Here is a 21,884-nt window from a genome sequence, read left to right as displayed (position 1 = left end):
GGCTCCGTGTGTCACCTATGGCACCCTTGCCATAGGATTGCCATCACTGCTCTACATTATTTCAGATAAATATTTGTTATTTATTTATATTGGATTTAAATAGCAGTCTGGAACATCAAACAGGAAACCCAGACGATATACCAGACATCACAATGATTGTAAACACACACTTGAAAAATGTTTTACGTGGCATTTCCACAATGAAGTACACACAGTCCTAATTAGCCCTCACATTTTGTAAACAAGCTGTTTATTTGCATATTGTCCTTTTCATCCTAGGCTAACCACTCAAGAGTTGCAATTTGGGAGTTGGATGGCCGTAAAAATTACAGGAAAATAAACCAATAGAATACAGGTGATTTACCTGTTCAGTGATAATGTTCCATGGGCACTGATGCAATGAACTTTTGGCTCCAAAAACTCCAAAGTGAATTGCTCGTAGGGGACCAAGTACACTTTGTACTAAAGACAGGAAGAGGGTGGGGGGAAGGATGAGAAAGAAATGAGGATTTAATGCTTTTTTTTCTGGCACAAAATTCAAAGAGCTTCTGTAAAGATGAGGTTGAATGTATAAAACAGGGGCAGAGAATTATGACCCCCTTATGATTGGGGACTTCAATACCCAGCATTCCTGAGCCGGCATGGATGCACACAATAGAGGTGGGGAACTATGGCCCCTTTATGACTTGAGGACTTCAATTCCCATAATTCCTAAGCCAGCACGGATGCATAAAATAGAGGTGGGGAACTATGGCCCCTTTATGACATGGGGACTTCAATTCCCAGAATTCCTGAGCCTGCATGGATGCATAAAATAAAGATGGTGGGCCCAGGAATTCTGGGAGTCGAAGTCCTCAGATCATAAAAGGGCCATAGTTCTCTACCACTGACATAAAAGATGACTAACTTTGCCACATTCATTCAAAGGAAAAAGTGTGTCAAACAACAGTGTGCAATAAACAGAAACATCTCTTTGTTTGACCTGCAGCAGAATCTTGGAAAAGAGGGATGGGAGGGAGGGTTCAGAACAAAGAAACTGATTAGTCATCCTCTGCTTGCTATGGCAACATATTCCTAAGCTTTCTACACACACACACGGCTTTTTTTAAGAGGGTGGGAGGATAAGAAACCTTGGGGGGGGGGATCTCTTTTTTTCTCTCTTTTGTTCACTGTATGAAGATCAAATGGAGCAGAGAAGCATCTGTTTCTGTCAATTTTCTCTTTTGAGAGAGAGAGAGAGAGAGATAGAAAAACACACACACATACACAGAGAGATGGTTACAAAACAAAGGAGCAGCCACCTGTTTTGTTCACTTAAAATGCTATCTAGGGTACCACTTAGAGAAAGCTGGTGTTCTCTGTTGCCCAGCATAACATCTAAAGCAAACAAGAATCCACAAAGGGAGTGAATGTCAAAGGTTAATGGCAGAAATTCTAATTTTTGCAATTGGACAAGAAACAACTTCATGGTTCCTGTGAGCGAGTTACTCCTACAGAGAGCCACTGCTGCATAATATGCAGCCAAAATGAGCTATGCGCTGACTCTTAATTACATCCAACAATGGCTCCTGTCCCGTGTAACCTAGATATATTGCTTCAGATAATGCCAAGCAATTCATTCTAATAACTGTGTAATTGGCAGAGAGGTTTTGTCTTTACAGGTGGTCCTTGTTTAGCCACCAGAATTGGGACTGGCAACTAGGTTGTGAAGCGGTCGCTATGTGAAACCTTGACTGTGCTTACAATCTTACTTCAGCTTCATTTTGCTTTACAGACCTACAAAAGTCTTCATCGTTGCGAAGACTGGTTGCAAAGTCACACTTTTGTTACCGTTATAACCAGTGAAGGGCTTCAAAAAATGTTACTAACACACTGTGGGCGTGGTTTACTTTATGGGTGTGGCTTGCTGACCATGTGACCAGGCGGCGGTGATTTGATGATTATGTGACTGGGGGTGGCTTAAAGGTCATGAAACTGGCTTAATGATGGCCAACTTGACATCACTAACGTCAAGGATTAGGGTGCCTGGCCACTCCTTGCCACAAAGAGATACAATTTCCCTCTTTATTCACTATTACTGAACATCCAAAACATATTATTTAATTCTATGTATATATGCCATATGTGTACATACATATTACACACAGGCACACAAAAATATACATTATCTACTATATAAACTGTATGTGTATGTACACATACACACACACACAAACACAAGCACAGCTCTTCTAAAATTATACACATTCAACCTCATTTACTGCGATAGGAAATACATACCCAAAACCCAGAAGAGAAAAAAAAGAAAAACATTCAAAAATCTTCTACCATTTCTGAGTACCTGACCAAAGTTTTTCTACCAGTTCTGCATACTTGACTGTACCTGTAGGAGCCCATCACTGGTTATAACCTAACTAAGCAGTCATTGTCTGCCTCTCCTTGCAATTAGCAGCTGCTGCATATGCATATTGTTCAAATATACATATATTTGTGGAATTGCAACTTGTCAGTTCACAAAAGTCCACAGTACTTGTGAGCAAGCTACTCCTATAAATAACAATTGTTGCATGACATCCAGTCATAATGAACCTTGCACCCATATAATCCAGATTTATTTCTTTTATATGATGACTAGCAATTCATTCCAAAAATCAGTGGAATTGGCAGGGAGCTTTAGTTTTAACCAGCAGTCCTTGTTTAGTGGCCAGAATTGGTCATAAAGTAAAGCAACTGCTAAGTGTAATCTTGCCTGTGCTTAAAACAATCATTGTACGAGACTAAAAGCAGGACTTTCTGTTGCTAAATGAGGCAGTTGTTGAGTGAATCACTGCAGTTTTTAAGTTAGAAGTTAGTGTCTTCCTCACTGACTTTGTTTTTCAGAAGGTCACTGGGAGATTGCAACTATAAAGCCCTTCATGGCACTGGACCAGACTATCTCAGGGACCGCCTTCTGCTGCACGAATCCCAGCGACCAGTTAGGTCCCACAGAGTGGATCTTCTCCGGGTCCCGTCAACTAAACAATGTCGCTTGGCAGGAACCAGGGGAAGAGCCTTCTCTGTGGCGGCCCCGGCCCTCTGGAACCAACTCCCCCGGAGATTAGAATTGCTCCCACCCTCGTCTTTCGTAAGCTTCTTAAAACCCACCTCTGCCGCCAGGCAAGGGGGGACTGAGATACTCTTTCCCCCTAGGCCTTTACAATTTTATGCATGGTATGTCTGTATGTATGTTTGGTTTTACAATAGGGTTTTTTCACTGTTTTAATATTGGATTGTCATATGCTGTTTACTACTGTTGTTAGCCGCCCCGAGTCTACGGAGAGAGGCGGCATACAAATCCAATAAAATCAAATCAAATCAAAACTGTCATAAATATGAGCCAGTTGCCAAGAATACAAATTTTGATCAGGTGATCACAGGGATGGTGCAGTGAATGTATGAAATATGGTTGTACGTCACTATTTTCAGAGCTGTTGTATTTTTGAACGGTTGTAAATGAAAGTAAGTCGAGGACTTTCCTGTATACAGTGATCCCTCTTTTTTCGCTGGGGATGGATTTCAAGACCACCCATGAAAAAGGAATTTCCATGAAGTAGAGGAAAGATATTATTTTATGTATTTAATGAGTATTTGGACTTTTAAAACCCACCCTTTGCATTAAACAGTCATTCTATAATGTTTCTCAGCTGGAACTACATGTGATATCCTACCAGTTTCTTTAATAGAGTGCAGAAGTACTGTAGAAGAATTTCATGAATTTTTAATGGATTTAAAAATTTTAATGGATTTAAGCCCCCTTTGAAAACCCGTGCAATAGTGAATCCGTGAAAGATGAACCGTGAAGTAGTGAGGGATTACTGTATAGGAATGTATCCTGGTTAGGGCGACAACAATAGACAACACAACACAGGGACTTTTGGAGTCTGATTTTTGGAATTTGACAACTTCTGTAAAATGTTTTATTTGCCTCTTAGCTGCTTTCCAAGAGCAAAAATCTGGAGTCCGGTGCTTGTCCTGCCTCTTCTGGGCCCAAAATTATTTTTCAGTTCCGACCCTTCTCTGCTCACCCCTCCCATGCAGGTAATAGTTTAACCTTCTATATTTAAGATCCTCAAAAGTTGCATCAGATAGTTACCTCTGCTGGGAAACCTCTCCTCGTAACAACTTACCATGAAGAAACGGGCCTGGCCTGCAGTGAACTGAACTCTTGCTTCGGTGTCGAATTCAAATACCGCCAAGCGGTTTTGAGAATCTACAACGATCCCACGACAAAGAAAACTGCAAGTCAAAACAAAAACAAAACAAAAAAGAAGAGGTCAAACTCAAAGGCTGGCATTTTCCCAGTATGTCTTTCCACCCCTCCTTGGTGGTTTAAAATAGATCCCTTAGGAGCTTTGAATCAGTTGGCACAATCTGAGGTTAGTTGGTTGAAAGATCAGAAGCAACGTAAGAAAATATTATTTTACTGAAAGAGTAGTAGATGCTTGGAACAAACTTCCAGCAGATGTGGTTGGTAAATCCACAGTAACTGAATTGGAACATGCCTGGGATAAACATATCCATCCTAAGATAAAATACAGGAAATAGCACAAGGGCAGATTAGATAAGAACATAAGAACATAAAAAGAGCCATTCTGAATCAGGCCAAAGCCCATCAAGTCCAGCATTCTGTTTCACACAGTGGCCCACCAATTGTCCATGGGAATCTTGAGCAGAAAGAGAAGGCAAAACCCTCCCTTTTCCTTGACCCTCAACAAATGGTACTCAAGGGAATCCTGCCTGCCTAAACCAACATAGAAGCAGCACTTGGACATCCGTTTCAATAACCACCGATACACTTGCCATCCAAGTAGATGGATCATGAGGTCTTTTTCTGCCGTCAATCTTCTATGTTTCTATGTTTGCTTCTGAAGTATATCCCAGGACCTCATTTCCTATCATTAAGGCAGTGCTTCTCAAATAGTGGGGCATGCCCCCCTTGGGGGGCGTGATGCTAGGGGGGTGGGGGGTGACCCCAGGGAACATGCGTGGTCAATCTTTATCGATTCCCCCGAGCAGGAAGTGTTTTTCCTATTGCTTCGAGCCTGGAAGAGAAGGCGACCTGGCGAGGTGAGGCGGCTGCATGGATTCTTGTTGTTCTTGGCGGATGCTGCGGTAACAATGAATAGTGTGGCGAACCTACTGCTGGACAAGGAAGAGCATCCTCTGCAGCTGAGAAAAAGCTTTGAACACCCTAAAGCCTCCTTCTACACCATTCGCTGTGAGTGCCTAGCAGAGGCGGTGTTTATGGGCCAGGCCGGCGACCCCAAAACACCGGCTTAATTAAGCTGGCCCTGCCCCGTGTCAAAACAGGGCTCTAACCATGGTAGCTTAGGCCTGCCTAACCGAAAACAGACTCCACTGAGTTCAGTGTGACTTACTCCCAGGTAAGAGGGTAAAGCAGCCTTCCCCAGCCAATAGTTTTCTTGCAGCTTATAATAAGTCAAATAATAACTATTAACGGTAAAATTCCTTTGGGGCCCGGAGAATGGGGTGGGCGGGTTGGTGCATGAAATGTTTACTTCTTCCTAGGGGGGTCATAACAGAAAATGATTGAGAAGCACTGAGTTAAGGTCACGGGACCGGTATCCCAATTTGCAAAAACAGCAGTTCCAGACAGGGCAATCCATCCATCCTTGATGTAAACACTGTCCAGTTTTTTTAAATAGATCGTCTGAGGTCAGGATGTGTATGCTATTTCCATCGCACACACGTCTTGTTCTGAGGATGTGGACTTTTTGGCTGGATTGCTGCCTCGGATATTTACAAAGCCAGGAATCTAAACAGTACATAAAGTGCGGTAAAGGCTGGTGCAGATTACAGATTGTCCTCCATTTACATTTAGTTCATTTAGCAACTGTTCAAAGTTACAACAGCACTGGAAAAAAACCTGGAGCTCAATGTTTGTCTTGCTTTATCTGGGCTTTGTGACTTATTTTAAAAATGACTTTTTTTTATAATATGATCATTGCAGCTTCCGCATGCTCACATGATTTATATTTGGATGCTTGGCAATTGATTCATATTAATGATGCTGCGATGGTTGTAAGTGTGGGGAAATGATCATAAGCCACTTTTTTCAATGTCGTTGTAACTTGTAACAGACTAATGAACTCAATCTGTACAGTCTGGCGGACAGAAGGAAAAGGGGGAACATGGTTGAAACATTTAAATATGTTAAAGGGTTAAATAAGGTCCAGGAGGGAAGTGTTTTTAATAGGAAAGTGAACACAAGAACAAGGGGACACAATCTGAGGTTAGTTGGGGGAAAGATCAAAAGCAACATGAGAAAATATTATTTTACTGAAAGAATAGTTGATGCTTGGAACAAACTTCCAGCAGACATGGTTGGTAAATCCACAGTAACTGAATTTAAACATGCCTGGGATAAACAGATAACCATCTTAAGATAAAATACAGGAAATAGTATAAGGGTAGACTACATGGACCATGAGGTCTTTTTCTGCCATCAATCTTCTATGTTTCTATGTTTCTAACTTCAAATGGTCATTAAATGAGTGGTTGTCAGTATTCAAAGGGTCGTTAAACTAATTGTGGTAAGTTGAGGACTACCTGCATTCTAAGTTTAGGAAGTTTCATTGGAATTATGGAGCAACAGTAAAAGGAAAGATGAGAAAAGATGATTAAGTCCACAACCTCCCCTTGCCTCCTTATTTGGGAACATACCTGTATTTGCAGGTGTATATCATAAGAGTGCCCAGCTGAGGAACCTTCTGTGGTGTGCTCACAAATACCTCAATGGTCTGTGGAGTATCTTCATTGGCATACTCCATCAGAAGCACGTATCTCCCTGGTTGGGGTACAGGAATTACCAGTTGTACTTCCACCTGTTGAAAAGAAACAGCGGAAAGGTTGGATGTGCCTTCAAATAGATTCTTCACAAGTGTTAAAACCACTTTATAAGGCCTTGGTAAGGCCACACTTGGAATACTGCATTCAGTTTTGGTCGCCACAATGTAAAAAGGATGTTGAGACTCTAGAAAGAGTGCAGAGAAGAGCAACAAAGATGATTTGAGAACTGGAGGCTAAAACATATGAAGAATGGTTACAGGAACTGGGTATGTCTAGTTTAATGAAAAGAAGGACTAGGGGAGACATGATAGCAGTGTTCCAATATCTCAGGGGTTGCCACAAAGAAGAGGGAGTCAAGCTATTCTCCAAAGCACCTGAGAGTAAAACAAGAAGCAATGGGTGGAAACTAATCAAGGAGAGAAGCAACTTAGAACTAAGGAGAAATTTCCTGACAGTTAGAACAATTAGTCAGTGAAACACCTTGCCTCCAAAAGTTGTGGGGTTTTTTTACACAAAAGCCTTAACTGAAAATTTTACATGATCATGGAATTACTTACATGAGTGCCGCTACACAGCACCAATTTGGGGACGGTAGGAAAGATCTGCTCTACAGGACAAGGTCTTGGTAAGTTGTGGTCCGACTTGCACAAAGCATCTTCACCTGACACAAAGGAGAACTGCTCCACAGGCATGTACTTATATAAGAAGCAACTGGAAAGAATAGGAAACAAAGGGTTTTAACCCTAATGTTCAAATAATAGTCAAATTACCAAAACAAATCAGTACTGGCAGTATTATCTGCCTGGGAAATATCAACATTTTATTTAGCTTGTTAACACACACACACACACACACACAAACACACACTTCTCTCTTTATTATGTTTGCCGTCTTGAGTTATTTGTGAAAATAATAAATGTGGGATCCAAATAATCATATTTTTTTCCCAGTAAGTCTTTTGTTAAAACACTGAGAAGAAAGTTGCCCTGGGGAAATCAACTGATGTCAATGTGGCGCACCAGCAGCCCGTACAACTGGTATCTGATTCTGAAGCAAACAGGCTGATGTGGCGATGCACCAGTGGCCTGTACAGCTGGCACCCAAGTCGCTGGAGAGGACTCGATGCCAGAGGCAGATATTCAGCCAGGGCCTTCAGAACCTCAAAAGCTCCCATCAAGTGACAAGGAAGAAGAGGAGGAGCTTATTCTCAATGCATGGGCATGCAGAGCTGCCAAAAGGCAGGAACGGTTCCTCAGGAAGAGGGCTCCTTGGGAGTAAGGCTTGGGGCTAATTGGCCACTCCCCTAGCCTATTGAAGGGATGATAATGAAGGAGCCAATTTGCAGGAAACAACTTTGCTCATATTCCTTCATGTCTTGACTCCAGAAACATCTAATCAGCTCATCTTCTCTCTCTTGGCATTTTTTCTGAGCATTTTGCCAACCACCGTAAGAATCACTGGAATCAACTCCCCCCAGAAATCAGAACCGCCCCCACTCTCCTTGCCTTTCGTAAGCTATTGAAGACCCACCTATGTCGCCAGGCATGGGGAAATTAAGATACCCCTGGGCTTGTATTATTTATGTATGATATGATTGTGTTACATGGTTTTAATAACGGGTTTTTAGATCTCTTTTAATATATTGGATTTGTTACATTGTTGTTTTTGTTGTGAGCTGCTCCGGAGAGGGGCGGCATACAAATCTAATTAATTATTATTATTATTGTTGTTGTTGTTGTTGCTGTTATCTACAAGACTGTTTACTCAGAATTGAGTTGTTATTTTGTGGATCCGTGCTGACTGGGGTTTTTTGGGGGGGGGGGATTTTTATTTATTTTTTAACTCCATGTTCATACTTATATCAATGCATATATCTTACAAACATATCCATGACATACATAGTTAACATATTTCACACTAATCTCTTTTGTATTCTTATTAACACCTCTATCATATTTATAAGTTATCAGTCTGTGTTCATGTTCCTTTTTCTCACTCCCCCCCTACTGTCTCCACATCTCTCCCATCTACCTTCCTTCCCTTCTTTCCATCCTTCAATAATAATAATAATAATTATTATTATTATTGTTGTTGTTGTTGTTATTGTTGTTGTTGTTATTATTATTATTATTATTATTATTATTATTATTATTATTATTATTTATATTTGTATGCCGCCCCTCTCCGAGGACTCGGAGTGGCTCACAACAGCAACAAAATACAATATGATGCAAATCCAATATTAAAACTAATTTAAAAACCCATTATAACTAAAAAACATTCAATTCTACACAATCACACCATTCTCAAATGCTGGGGTCGGGAAGATGGGGGGGAGGATTAGTCCCCCCATGCCTGGTGGCATAAATGAGTCTTTAACATCTTGCGGAAGGCAAGGAGAGTGGGGGCAATTTGAATCTCCGAGGAGAGTTGATTCCAGAGGGCCGGAGCCGCCACAGAGAAGGCTCTACCTCTAGGTCCCGCCAGACGGCATTGTTTAGTCGACGGGACCCCAAGAAAGCCAACTCTGTGGGACCTAATTGGCCGCTGGGATTTGCGCAGTAGAAGGCTGTCCCGTAGGTATTCTGGTCCGATGCCATGTAGGGCTTTATGGGTCATTAACAACACTTTAAATTGTGACCGGAAACTGATCGGCAACCAATGTAAAATTCCTTCCTCTCTCCACCCCACCTTTACCTTTCTCAAACTACTTCCCCTCTCTCCCTCTTAACCTTCCCTTGAATGATTTCGATTCTAATCATTTTATATTAAACTGGCTGTTAATGAAGCTAAATTAACAGCCGGTGTTCAAAAAAGACTGCTTTAAACTCTATTTATGTTTGACAGCTACTAAATTTATTATTTTATTTATTTATTAGGTTTGTATGCCGCTCCTCCCCGGAGACTACTAAGAAAGCTCCCAAGTTAATTAGTCCTTAATTAGTAAAATAAATTCTGTACAGACTTTGTGTGTCCTGTGTTCTTTGTGGTCCATAGCTGGGGCAGAACAGTCAGCAGTAGGCAGGCCAAAATCAATAGTGGACATGGCCAGAGCATTCTTTGGCCAGAATTCTATCTTTGTCTCTCTTTTTTTCCCCTCCATTCTCTTTTCTGTCTTCTCTCTCTGACACCGCTGTTATCTCTCTAGCTCTTCCTAACATCATTTCTCTGTCTCTCTCCCTATATGGCAAGCCATCTCTGCATTTAGAGAGAGGGAGCAATCAGACAGGACTTACAAAAAAAATGGGTCAAGAGTTCGACATTTCCCATCCTGAAGAAACATTTCATACATCCTTTCAAGTTTGTCTTCAAAATGCCAGAAGCAAAAAAATTAAAAAAGGGACAGATACGATAGGATTCCTGCCAGTTTTCCCTTCTCTCTAAACTCAGAAGGCTATTTTGAAAAAAATGAGTCTTTTATAGGCCCGAAGTAAAACCCAGAATTCATTCAATATTCACTTTCTACTTCGAAACAGAGTTAACCCATTAGCTCACAGGATTTTTTAAAAAAATGTATGTCATACTTCAGTCCTTCTGAGTATTATTTCAATCCTGACCAAATTCCTAGTCAAGTAAACTGTAGAAATATTTTGAAGAGAAAAATTTCCTAAAACAGACAGCCGCACTTAGCTGACCTTAGCTTAGTTCATCCATCAAGACCTATTTTTACTTCAATGTTTAACTTTTGCAATTGTTATTATTTTACTTGGATCTCTGGGAAATCCTGTGGTTTCAGGCTAGACTGAGGAACTGAAAAAACACCAGAAGACAACAAGGTAAACTAGTTCCACAGGGTGTCCAGGAAAACTGGGACGGAACGTCCACGAAAATCCTAGCCAGTGAATCTGGCTTGAAAGGGGTTTGCCCTTTCATTATATATATACAATCTACATATCTATCTATCTATCTATCTATCTATCTATCTATCTATCTATCTATCTATCTATCTATCTATCTATCTATCTATCTATCTGTAGATTGTTCTGAGTTCGGGTTTTGCCCCGCGTAATATTTTGAGTGTCTATGCGACGTTTCGGTGAAATCATATATATATATATATGTGTATGTGTGTGTGTGTGTGTGTGTGTTTTATGTCGGACCACCCTGGTATATAGAAGGAACGTCACAGCTCCTTTTTGCCTCTAGGCCCAACCCAGGACCATTTCAAGGCAGTTAATTTATTTATAGCCAACAACTATATTCTGTATGTGTCAAATGTTTTTTTAGCTGGAATTTTAAAATTAAGGGAGACTACGATGGTCCCATTTCGGCCTTGTTCTGGCCTCATCAGCTAGCCACACCCTTCCTTACTGGGATTTGAAAAAAACATATAGCCCCTCCCTGGTACAGAGCTGGAAGGGATCTGATCTGATAGCTCTACTGCTAATTCTCTGCCTTACAAGGCAGAGTCCACCGGATCAAATCCCAGTAAGGAAGGGTGTGGCTAGCTGATGAAGCCAGAACAAGGCCGAAATGGGACCATCCTAGTCTCCCTTAATTTTAAAATTCCAGCTAAAAAAACATTTGACATATATATATATATATATAGATAGATAGATAGATAGATAGATAGATAGATAGACAGACAGATACAGTATGTATGTATGTATGTATGTATTATACACATATACACTAGAATCCAAATCACAAATATAGAATCTTTATACAATCCAAATCACCAATATAATCCCAAATATCAAATACAAACCAGGTACATCAGCACACAGGTCTATACATACAGTAACTATTAGAAATAGTACTGCCCCAACAGGAACTCTATGAGCTCCCCCTTATGGCCAACAGGCACACTTCTCTTAAAGATATATCACTTAAACATACATTGATAGTTTATATATATTGTAACCCAACAAAGAATCATACATGGTACTGACAATTATACTCATCTTAGCAAGTGTCTACCTACCAATAATACACCTGAGCTTCTGTTCTAAGATGGCTGATCTGGATTTATTTTTTTAATATGTTTTATGGGCTGGCTATGGACCATTGCAAAGAAAAGATATAATTACTAGAGACCAATCAGCTTTCACTATAAGGAGACCTTGATTCACAATTGCAATTGGCATCAGAATTTCTGTTGTTAAACAAGGTGATTGTGAAATACCCAATTTTACAACCCTTGTTAAGGGAATCCTGAAGTGATTAAGCAATCGAGCCCATCCCATTCAGAAGCCAGCTGGGAAGGACACAGAATTTATTTATTTATTTGTTTGTTTGTTTGTTTGTTTGTTTATTTATTTATCTGTTTTTTTATTTATTTATTTATTTATTTATTTATTTATTTATTTATTTATTTATTTATTTATTTATTTATTTATTTATTTATTTATTTATTTATTTATTTATTTATTATTTGGTGGGTTGGATTTCTATGCCGCCCTTCTCTGCAGACTCAGGGCGGCTTACAACAAAAGAATAAAATGCAATACAATATGATGAGTGAAACCTAACCTAACACTAAAAATAATAATTAAAGGCCCAATAGTATAAAAGGCATTCATTGAATAACATTGAACAGCCCCAAGCCTGCCGACAAAGGTAAGTTATTAACACCTTGTGAAAGACCAGGAGGGTGGGGGCAGTACAGATCTCTGGAGGGAGTTGGTTCCACAGGGCTGGGGCAGCCACTAGGACCCGCCAGCTGGCATTGCTTTAGCTGACAGGTCCTGGAAAAAGCCAACTCTGTGGGACCTGTCCGGCTGCTGGGATACATGAGGCAGAAGACGGTCCCGTAAGTAACCTGGTCCTAAGCCAGTGATGGCGAACCTATGGCACTGGTGCCACAGGTGGCACACGGAGCCATATCTGCTGGCACGCGAACCGTTGCTCTAGCTCAGCTCCAACATGTATGTGTGTGCCGGCCAGCTGATTTTTGGCTCGCACAGACGCTCTGGGAGGGTGTTTTTGGCTTCCAGAAAGCCTCTAGGGGAGTGGGGGAGGGTGTTTTACCCTCCCCCGGCTCCAGGGAAGCCTTTGGAGTCTGGGGAGAGCAAAACATGATCCTACTAGGCCTACCTTAAGTTGGGAAACAGGCCATGTCTGGCCTCCAGAGGGCCTCCGGGGGGTGGGGGAAAGCTGTTTTCACCCTCCCCAGTCATTGAATTATAGGTATGGGCACTCTCACATATGCGATAGCACGTGCACACTCTCTTTCGGCACCCGAGGGGGGAAAAGGTTCGCCATCACCATTCATTCATTCATTCATTCATTCATTCATTCATTCGATTTGTAGACTCGGGGCGGCATACAAATATAATAAATAAATAAATCCTAAGCCATGTAGGGCTTTATGGTGATCACATCACCCCAGGATGCTGCAACCATTGTAAATCCATGCTGGGTACCAAATGCCTGAATTTTGATCACGTTGACAGTGTGGAATTGCAGATGATGAGACAGTTATAAGTGCAAGGACCAGTTTCCCACTGCTGTTGTAATTTTGACCAGTCAGTAAACAAATACTTGTAAATTGAGGACTATCTGTTCTTACTTTCTGGCATTCCTAACAAGATTGGGCACATCTATGCATTACTTTACGATTGCATAGGTTGTGTAGGTGCGGCAACTAAAGACACTACGATATTATGTCTATGGAGTCACAGGAGAAAAAACAGGACAAGGTTCAGCGTCTATGGAGAGGGACGGCATACAAATCTAATAAATAATAATAATAATCTGCATTCAAAAGACAAAGACCAATCTTTTGAAGACTAGCAAAGTCCACATTCTGGGCAGAGAGGACCACTGGTTTGAAAGAGGGGTCAAAGAGGGCATCTATGTTAAAATTGAACGGCCCTCTCTCAACAGAGAGGGAGGGGCATACAACATCATCTATCTCCAGTCTACAACCCAGTCCTTTCAGCAGTTCCAAGAAGGCTCCACACCCATTTGCACCACTCAGGTGACCCTAAGGACACAGATAAATCTCCAAGTGGCCTCTACGACTCACTAAAAGAATTCAAATGACCAGCTATCTGCAAGGAGTATAAATCCTTCCATCCTCCACTATTCAATCAGAACCGAAGAAGCCTCTTGGATAAGAAGTGAAATGTCTTCAAGGAAAAAACGAAGTCCAGCTGCCTTTTGAGAAAGAGCCTTTGGGACTATGATATTACTTTTTACAATTAAAGCAAGCAATGAATGGATCAGCTAACCCAATAAAGATAGCCCACATGCCAAATGCGCTGTAGGTCAAATGCAGTACAAAGATATAACCCCCCAAAATAAAAATAAAATGGAAGGCTTACTTTTGACCCGCATGTTCAGGAGCTGAGCTATAGGTACAAGGATCCGATACTTTATATTGCAATATAGGAGCTTCGTAATAGGAGCTGGGAAGCAGAACCAGATAATCCTAGAAGGAAGAATGGAAATATGAGACCCAGATTCCTTTTGCCTCCTTCCTGCCTGTGGGGAGAAAAGGAAGAGCAGCCTTACAAGGAGGACGTCTTCAGCTTCAATGATCAGAGACCAAACGTGAGGACTCAGCACAAATGGTTCTCCAAAGCTGTGGTGAGGGACAGTGACAAACGTCGGCTCTTGGGTTGGCCCAAATACAATCTGCTTAGTCTGTTCGGTACCTGCAATCAAGAAAAGATATACATTTGACTTTCAGTTGGATTAGGAAGCGTGCAAATTATTTGCCTTGGACTGGAAAATGGAGAACCAGAACCTACTCTATGAACGGGTTAACAGTTGTGCCTGGGTTTCACAACCTGGGCCATTTTAAGGTGGGTGGACTTCAACTCCCAGAATTCCACAGCCAGAAAGTCAACCCATTCTAAAATGTCCCAGGCTGAGAAACACGTACCATATTTTGGACTATAAGACGCACCTTAGTTTTTGGAGGGGAAAATAAGAAAAAAAAATTCTGCTTACCAGCACCCATCTGGCTAGCGTCCTTGGAATAGGTATATTAGCCTTGCAAAGCTCTGTTTGAGAGATTGTTTTCAACCTTGCAAAGCTCCATTTCGGAGGCTGTTATTAGCATTGCAATGCTCCATTTGAGAGATTGTTTTCAACCTTGCAAAGCTCCGTTTCGGAGGCTGCTCTTAGCATTGCAATGCTCCATTTGAGAGATTGTTTTCAACCTTGCAAAGCTTCGTTTCGGAGGCTGCTCTTAGCATTGCAATGCTCCATTTGAGAGATTGTTTTCAACCTTGCAAAGCTCCGTTTTGGAGGCTGCTCTTAGCATTGCAAAGCTCCATTTGAGAGATTGTTTTCAACCTTGCAAAGCTCCGTTTCGGAGGCTGTTATTAGCATTGCAATGCTCCATTTGAGAGATTGTTTTCAACCTTGCAAAGCTCCGTTTCGGAGGCTGTTATTAGCATTGCAAAGCTCCATTTGAGAGATTGTTTTCAACCTTGCAAAGCTCCGTTTCGGAGGCTGCTCCTAGCATTGCAATGCTCCATTTGAGAGATTGTTTTCAACCTTGCAAAGCTCCGTTTTGGAGGCTGGTCTTAGCATTGCAATGCTCCATTTGAGAGATTGTTTTCAACCTTGCAAAGCTCCATTTTGGAGGCTGGTCTTAGCATTGCAATGCTCCATTTGAGAGATTGTTTTCAACCTTGCAAAGCTCCGTTTCGGAGGCTGCTCTTAGCATTGCAATGCTCCATTTGAGAGATTGTTTTCAACCTTGCAAAGCTCCGTTTCGGAGGCTGCTCTTAGCATTGCAATGCTCCATTTGAGAGATTGTTTTCAACTTTGCAAAGCTCTGTTTGATAGGCTGGGGTGGAGCTACATTTGGTGTATAAGACGCACCCAGATTTTCACCGGTTTTTTAGGAGGGAAAAAGCTGCATCTTATACTCTGAAAAATATTCCATAGGCATGCTAGCCTTGATGCATTAATCTCAGAGGAGTCCATCACGAGATCATAGTGTCAACCTGACTGGCAGATCATCTAATTTAGGGGTGTCAAATTCCAAGGCCCACGGGCTGAATCTGGCCCATGGGGTGCTTCAATCTGGCCCACAGGAGCTGTCCTGGAAACATTGAAGGATCGGCCCGTGGTGCCTCTGCCAGCAAAAACAGAGCTTGGAAGGGCTGTGGGCAGCAGGTTTTCGTTGGTGGGGGATTGCAGGAGGCTGTTGCAGCGAAGAACGGAGCTCGGGATCCAGCATAGAACTCAACATAAGTGATGTCGAGTGGACCACGTCCATTGTGCTTTCCCCCAGCCCTTCTGAGGTCAAACAAAACTCTAATGGGGCCCTAAATGAAATTGAGTTTAACACCTGGTATCTAGGTGAACAAAATCCTCTGAGAAATGTCATACCCATACAACAGCATGTTCTGAATTGGCTCCTTAGTCAAGGGCTCTTGATTCTCTTCATTTACTAGTAGCAATGATGCCTCCATATCTCTATTTCTGTCTCTATTTCCTCCTCCTCCTCCTCCTCCTCTCTCTCTCTCTCTCTCATTTATTTATCCTATCCCTCATCCTTCTATCCCTCCATTCCTTCTGAATAAGATTTTTAAGCCCCAAAATAATATGCTGAAGCTGACCAGACTAAGGACACTAGCCAGATTAAAAAATGTGGTTTTTCGTCTCTATTTTCCTCCCTCATAACTAAGGTGAGTCTTATACTCCTCCAGTGAATCTTATACGCTGAAAAATACAGTACTATGACTTCCAATTTATGTTGGAACCCATCTAGAAATTATCTTATTTAACTCAATAAATGTAATGTCATGCAACCATATCACTTAGCAACAGCAATCCCAAACATTTCCATTGTCAATGTTAACCAAACCCCACAAATTGTTAGGCGAGGACTAACTCAATCCAAGTCATTCCCAGTTTGGTCTGTTGCAGCCCTGAACATCAGTAAGGTTAAATGGCTGTATCCTCTTCAGTCTCCCATCTTCTACCCATCTCTGTCCTTTCAGCCAGCCCATCTTGACCCTTACCTCGTTTTCGTGGCTGAAAAGCAGTGATTTTGCCCACTACAGTGGTGCTTCCTGAATTGATGTATCTCAAGATGACATGAAAGAGGTAGAGCTCTCCTTCTCGTACGTGGATCGTGACTTTGACTTTATTCTGCAAAAGTAAGAAACAGCTGCCCATCACCGCAAGCAGTTTCTGAGTTTGCTCCCTGCTCTGCCTTTCTATCTCTCTGCCTTTCTAGTCTCCCTCCCCTCCTCAATTGCTCTAGAAGGAGGGATCAAAACTCTATGGTTTGGAAAAGAAGGGAGGAGGACAGAAATGATGTTTTGCAGGGAAAAAACCACAAAAAACGGCTTGGTGGAGGTGCGAGGATGTTAGTCTAGAAGTGAAAAACAGCACTTACAGTTGCCATACATAATTAAACTTTCTTTCCTGAAGGACTGAGACCCTCCCTTTGGTGGTGAAGAAGACGAGGCAGAAGAGGTCAGGGGACTTCACACTGCCTTGGGTTGGTGGGAGAGAAAGGGGAGAGAAGCAGAGCACACCTTTAAGTCACCTACACCGTCACCTGCCACTGGCCAACCAGATTAAGCAAAGTGCTCCCAGGATCCTACGCTCCCAAAGCAGCATGCCAAAGCAGTGGAGAAAGAATGAAAGCGGCCCCATTTCAGCTCTTAAAAGAAATACTGCATGGCCAGAAGGTAAAAAAGATGTTTTGGTGGCCATAGGGTAAAAAAGATGTTGAGATTCTAGAAAGAGTGCAGAGAAGATCAAAGATTATTAGGGGACTGGAAGATAAAGCACACAAAGAACAGTTGCTGGAATCAGGTTTATCTAGCTCAATGTTTCTCAAATAGTGGGTCAGGCCCCCCTAGGGGGGCACTGAGCGATGCCAGGGGGGGAGTAGGGTTTTTTTGCACACAGCACAGATTAGAAGATACTGTATGAAGTGCAGATAACAAACCCTTAAGAGACACCATGGAAAAATATTTAACAGGGATGAAAAGAAAGGAGGAGAGAGACGGAGATAGTGAGACAAGTGTAAGTCTCCCGAAACCTAAGATAATGAAATATGACGAAGTATATGTAGCACTTGGCTTCACAGTGACTACGGTGGGAGACGAAGAAAGACCAGTATGTTTACCGTGTCTAAAAATGTTGGCAGCGGACAGCATGAGGCCAAATAAATTAAGGCATCACTTAAACACATTACACCCCAATCACGCTGATAGGCCGCTTGAGTTTTTTCAGTGAAAACATGCTGAATATTACAAACCATCGTCCCGGCGGAGAGATGGGGGAGGTGCGAAATGTTCACTTCTTCCTAGGGGGGGGGGTCATAACAGAGAATAATTGAGAAACACTGGTCTAGCTTAATGAAAAGAAGGACCAGGGATGACATGATAGCAGCATTCCAATATTTGAGAGACTGCCACAAAGAAGATAAGGTCAACCTATTCTCTGAAGACAGGACAAGAAGCAATGGATGGACACTAATCAAAGAAATAAGCCTAGAACTAAGGAGAAATCTCCTGGCAGTGAGAACAATTAATCAGTGGAACGATTTGCCCCCAGAAGTTGTGGATGCTCCAGCGCTGGAAGTTTTAAAGAAAAGATTGGACAACCATTTCTCTGAAGTGGTTCCCTGCCTGAGCAAGGGGTTGGACTAATTGACCTCCAAGAAGTAAATCTGTAAAGTAAAACTAGACTTAAATCTGGCTTCTACATCGACTTTGCTGATCAGAAGGTCGCAAAGGTGGTCACATGACGCCAGGACACTGCAACCATCATAAATATGAGCCAGTTGCCAAGTGTTCCAATTTTGATTGTACAACCAAGGGGAAGCTGCAATAGTCATTAAATGTAAAAAAAACCCAACCATTTGTAAGTCCCTTTTTTTCAGTGCGTTTTAATTTTGAATGGTGTCTTGAACAAATGGTTGGAAGTTCAGGACTATCTGTATACTGCACAAGTACACAGAAACACACACACACACACACACAACCTCAGCAGACCTCAGAAGAGAAATGCATCTCTGGAAAGCAAATTCATCAGATGTCAATGCCTAGTGTCATTCAAACTTCATGGCACTGGACCAGAATATCTCTGACACCGCCTGCTGCCGCACGAATCCCAGCGACCGATTAGGTCCCACAGAGTGGGCCTTCTCCGGGTCAACTAAACAATGTCGGTTGGCAGGCCCCAGGGGAAGAGCCTTCTCTGTGGCGGCCCCGGCCCTCTGGAACCAACTCCCCCCGGAGATTAGAACTGCCCCTACTCTCCTTGCCTTTCGTAAGCTCCTTAAAACCCACCTTTGTCGTCAGGCATGGGGGAACTGAGACATCTCCCCCGGGCATATACAATTTATGAATGGTATGTCTGTATGTATGTTTGTTTAGAAAATGGGGTTTTTTAAAAATATTTTTAAACAGTAATTTAGATTTGTTGTAAATTGTTTTCACTTTGTTGTGAGCCGCCCCGAGTCTGCGGAGAGGGGTGGCATACAAATCTAAATAATAAATAAATAATAAAATAAATAAATAAACTTGGGGGGGGCGGAATAAAGAACCCAAGCACGCAAGCAATCTTCAGCAGATAAAAATTAAGCAAAGCTGCATAGGAAAGTGAAGGATTTCCTTTTTCTTTGAGGATCAGGGAGATGTTATAAACAAAGAGCAGAGAAAGAGGATGTGGGGGTGAACTGCCCCTTAGGAGATGTGTTTGGGATCTCTTTCTAAAATAAACCCTGTTGATTCCTGGCACGCTTCCTTCCTAGGCTCGGTCTCCTAAGGGAAGTTATCCTACTGTTCTTCTCCTAACTCTTAAGAGATTATCTTGAAATGCGGCAACTTAGTGCGGCCAATTTGCCACCAGATAGCCCTCCACGGGCAATTCACCGTGGGACAATTTGCTGCGGCACAATTCAACAATTCAATTTAAGTATTTAAAATACGGTAATTAAAATCCTGCCATTTCTTCAATAAAGCAATTAACCAAGGTAATTGCCTCCATTATCTTGATAATTACTTTAAAGTAATTTCAATCCATTCATTTAAACTTAAATAATTTGAATTTGTTGAAATAGGTTTAAATCGTTTAAATTAAATTTAAGTAATCGATAAAGTAATTACCAAGTTAAAGTAATTAAAGTTCCACCATTTGTTCACTATTAGCATAACTCTGGTCCTGCAGTGATTTGTCCCATGGAAGGTTCAAGTCATGATAATTTAAGATAAATTACTTTAACTTGGCATGGCCAACTTTCAATGGGAGAGCTTTCTATGCCCAATTCCCTGTGGGACAACTCAAGAATTCAATTTACGGTAAGTATTTGAAGTAATTCCAAAATTATTCTATTTTTTGTCATTCCCATATCATTTTGCCCCTCCTTTTGCATCCTTCCTTTAATGAATCTATTCCACCCTTTCTTCGATATTAATGTAATTTCTCCCGCTGTGTTGGCCGTGGTCAGCTGTCCTGCAGAAAGTTGGCCACAGCAATTGGATGTTGCAAGCTGGCTGTGGCAAATTGATCATGCCATGTTGGTTGTACCGAGTTGTCCTAGACCTGTGATGGCGAACCTATGGCACGCATGTCCAAAGCGGCACATGAACCCATGTCACCCGGTCTTGCCTGTTTGTCTACTGGGTTTCTGGTGTGCATGCATGTGCTATGATCAGTTGTCCTTGGTGTGCGCAGCAGTGCCAAAAACCGCCCTGCACATGTGCACCAGCCAGCTGACTGTCAGTACACACGCCCGCTAGAACCCAGAGGTTTGGCTTTCCCAGAGTGCTATCTCTGCGCGCATGGGGCAGTGTTGAAAAGTGGCCTGTGCATGCACATAGGGCACCTGATCATTGGGTGCGCATGTGCACTAGAGCCCGGATGTTCAGCCTTTCTGGAACATGGCTCTGACAAGTGTGCATGCACATGACATTTCCACACAACCTTTTCCGCACTCGGTGCCGAAAAGGTTTGCCATCACTGTCCTAGACACTTCCCAGTAAGCAACAATAAGGGGCATCTACCCACTTTGGGCTCTGTTTATCTTAAGGTTTTTGAAAACTTCTGAGAAGTTTTTAAAAACAACTTCAAATATCTGCCGTCTTCGATCTGTGACAGTAAAAGTGAGTAACAGTCAAATATATACTCGTGGAAAGGCTAAGAGGGAGAAAAGGAAATAGAGAAGGAAGGGGAGAGGAGGGAAGAAAGGAAGTGGGAGAGAAGGAAAAAGAAGGTGGAGGGAAGAGAGGGAGACAGGGGGAGGGGAGTGATAGAATATAAAAGGGGAAACAGGAGGGTAATCAATGTATAAAAGGTGCATATTAAGATATTGGTCCATGTGCTGTTAAATAGAAACATATAACTATGTGTATTTTGTTAAGAATTAAGGTATCTATATTATTATTTTATTATTATTATTTATTGGATTTGTATGCCGCCCCTCTCCGGAGACTCGGGGCGGCTAACAGCAATAATAAGACAGTGATTAAAATGATTAAAAACCCATTAATATAAAAAACTAAACATACATACAGACATACCATGCATAAAATTGTAAAGGCCTAGGGGGAAAGAGCATCTCAATTCCCCCATGCCTGGCGGCAGAGGTGGGTTTTAAGTAGCTTACGAAAGGCAAGGAGGGTGGGGGCAATTCTAATCTCTGGGGGGAGTTGGTTCCAGAGGGCCGGGGCCGCCACAGAGAAGGCTCTTCTCCTGGGTCCCGCCAAGCGGCATTGTTTAGTTGACGGGACCCGGAGAAGACCCACTCTGTGGGACCTAACTGATCGCTGGGATTCGTGCAGCAGAAGGCGGTCCCTGTATAGATGTGTTATGGAGAAAAATACTAAACACTTTTATTAAAAACACAAAAAAAGGGTACCTGGATGGGAGACATTTGCGCATATCCTCTCCAACTGAAATTCTCAAATTCCAGAGGGCTGTAGCCAAAGCGAACCGGCCTTCCATCCAGGGTAGTTCCTTCTTCCATCTCATATTTCAGGTGGTGAAGGTCAGGGATATAGTAGCCTTTTGCAGGACTGCAGACAAAAAAAAAAATGAAGGAATATATTAAAGGAATATATTTCTGCATCCCAAAACAGACAAATGCCATATGCTTAGAAACAGTT

The 21,884-nt window shown here is 42.0% G+C and overlaps 1 protein-coding gene across 1 annotated transcript in view; it reads right to left on the bottom strand.

The window, feature by feature from the left end:
• The window catches only part of LAMA5 (laminin subunit alpha 5), a 241,453-nt gene that overhangs the window by 85,421 nt on the left and 134,148 nt on the right, over positions 1-21,884 (bottom strand). Inside the window, 8 exon segments of the mRNA XM_070744488.1 lie at positions 365-462; positions 4,167-4,275; positions 6,724-6,884; positions 7,407-7,560; positions 14,118-14,224; positions 14,308-14,450; positions 16,779-16,908; positions 21,638-21,794. Of these exon segments, the coding sequence (XP_070600589.1) occupies positions 365-462; positions 4,167-4,275; positions 6,724-6,884; positions 7,407-7,560; positions 14,118-14,224; positions 14,308-14,450; positions 16,779-16,908; positions 21,638-21,794 (1,059 nt within the window).

The sequence above is a fragment of the Erythrolamprus reginae genome, chromosome 3, assembly GCF_031021105.1.
Source record: "Erythrolamprus reginae isolate rEryReg1 chromosome 3, rEryReg1.hap1, whole genome shotgun sequence".
Classification (NCBI taxonomy): domain Eukaryota; kingdom Metazoa; phylum Chordata; class Lepidosauria; order Squamata; family Dipsadidae; genus Erythrolamprus; species Erythrolamprus reginae.
This window is presented reverse-complemented; position numbering and strand designations above follow the sequence as displayed.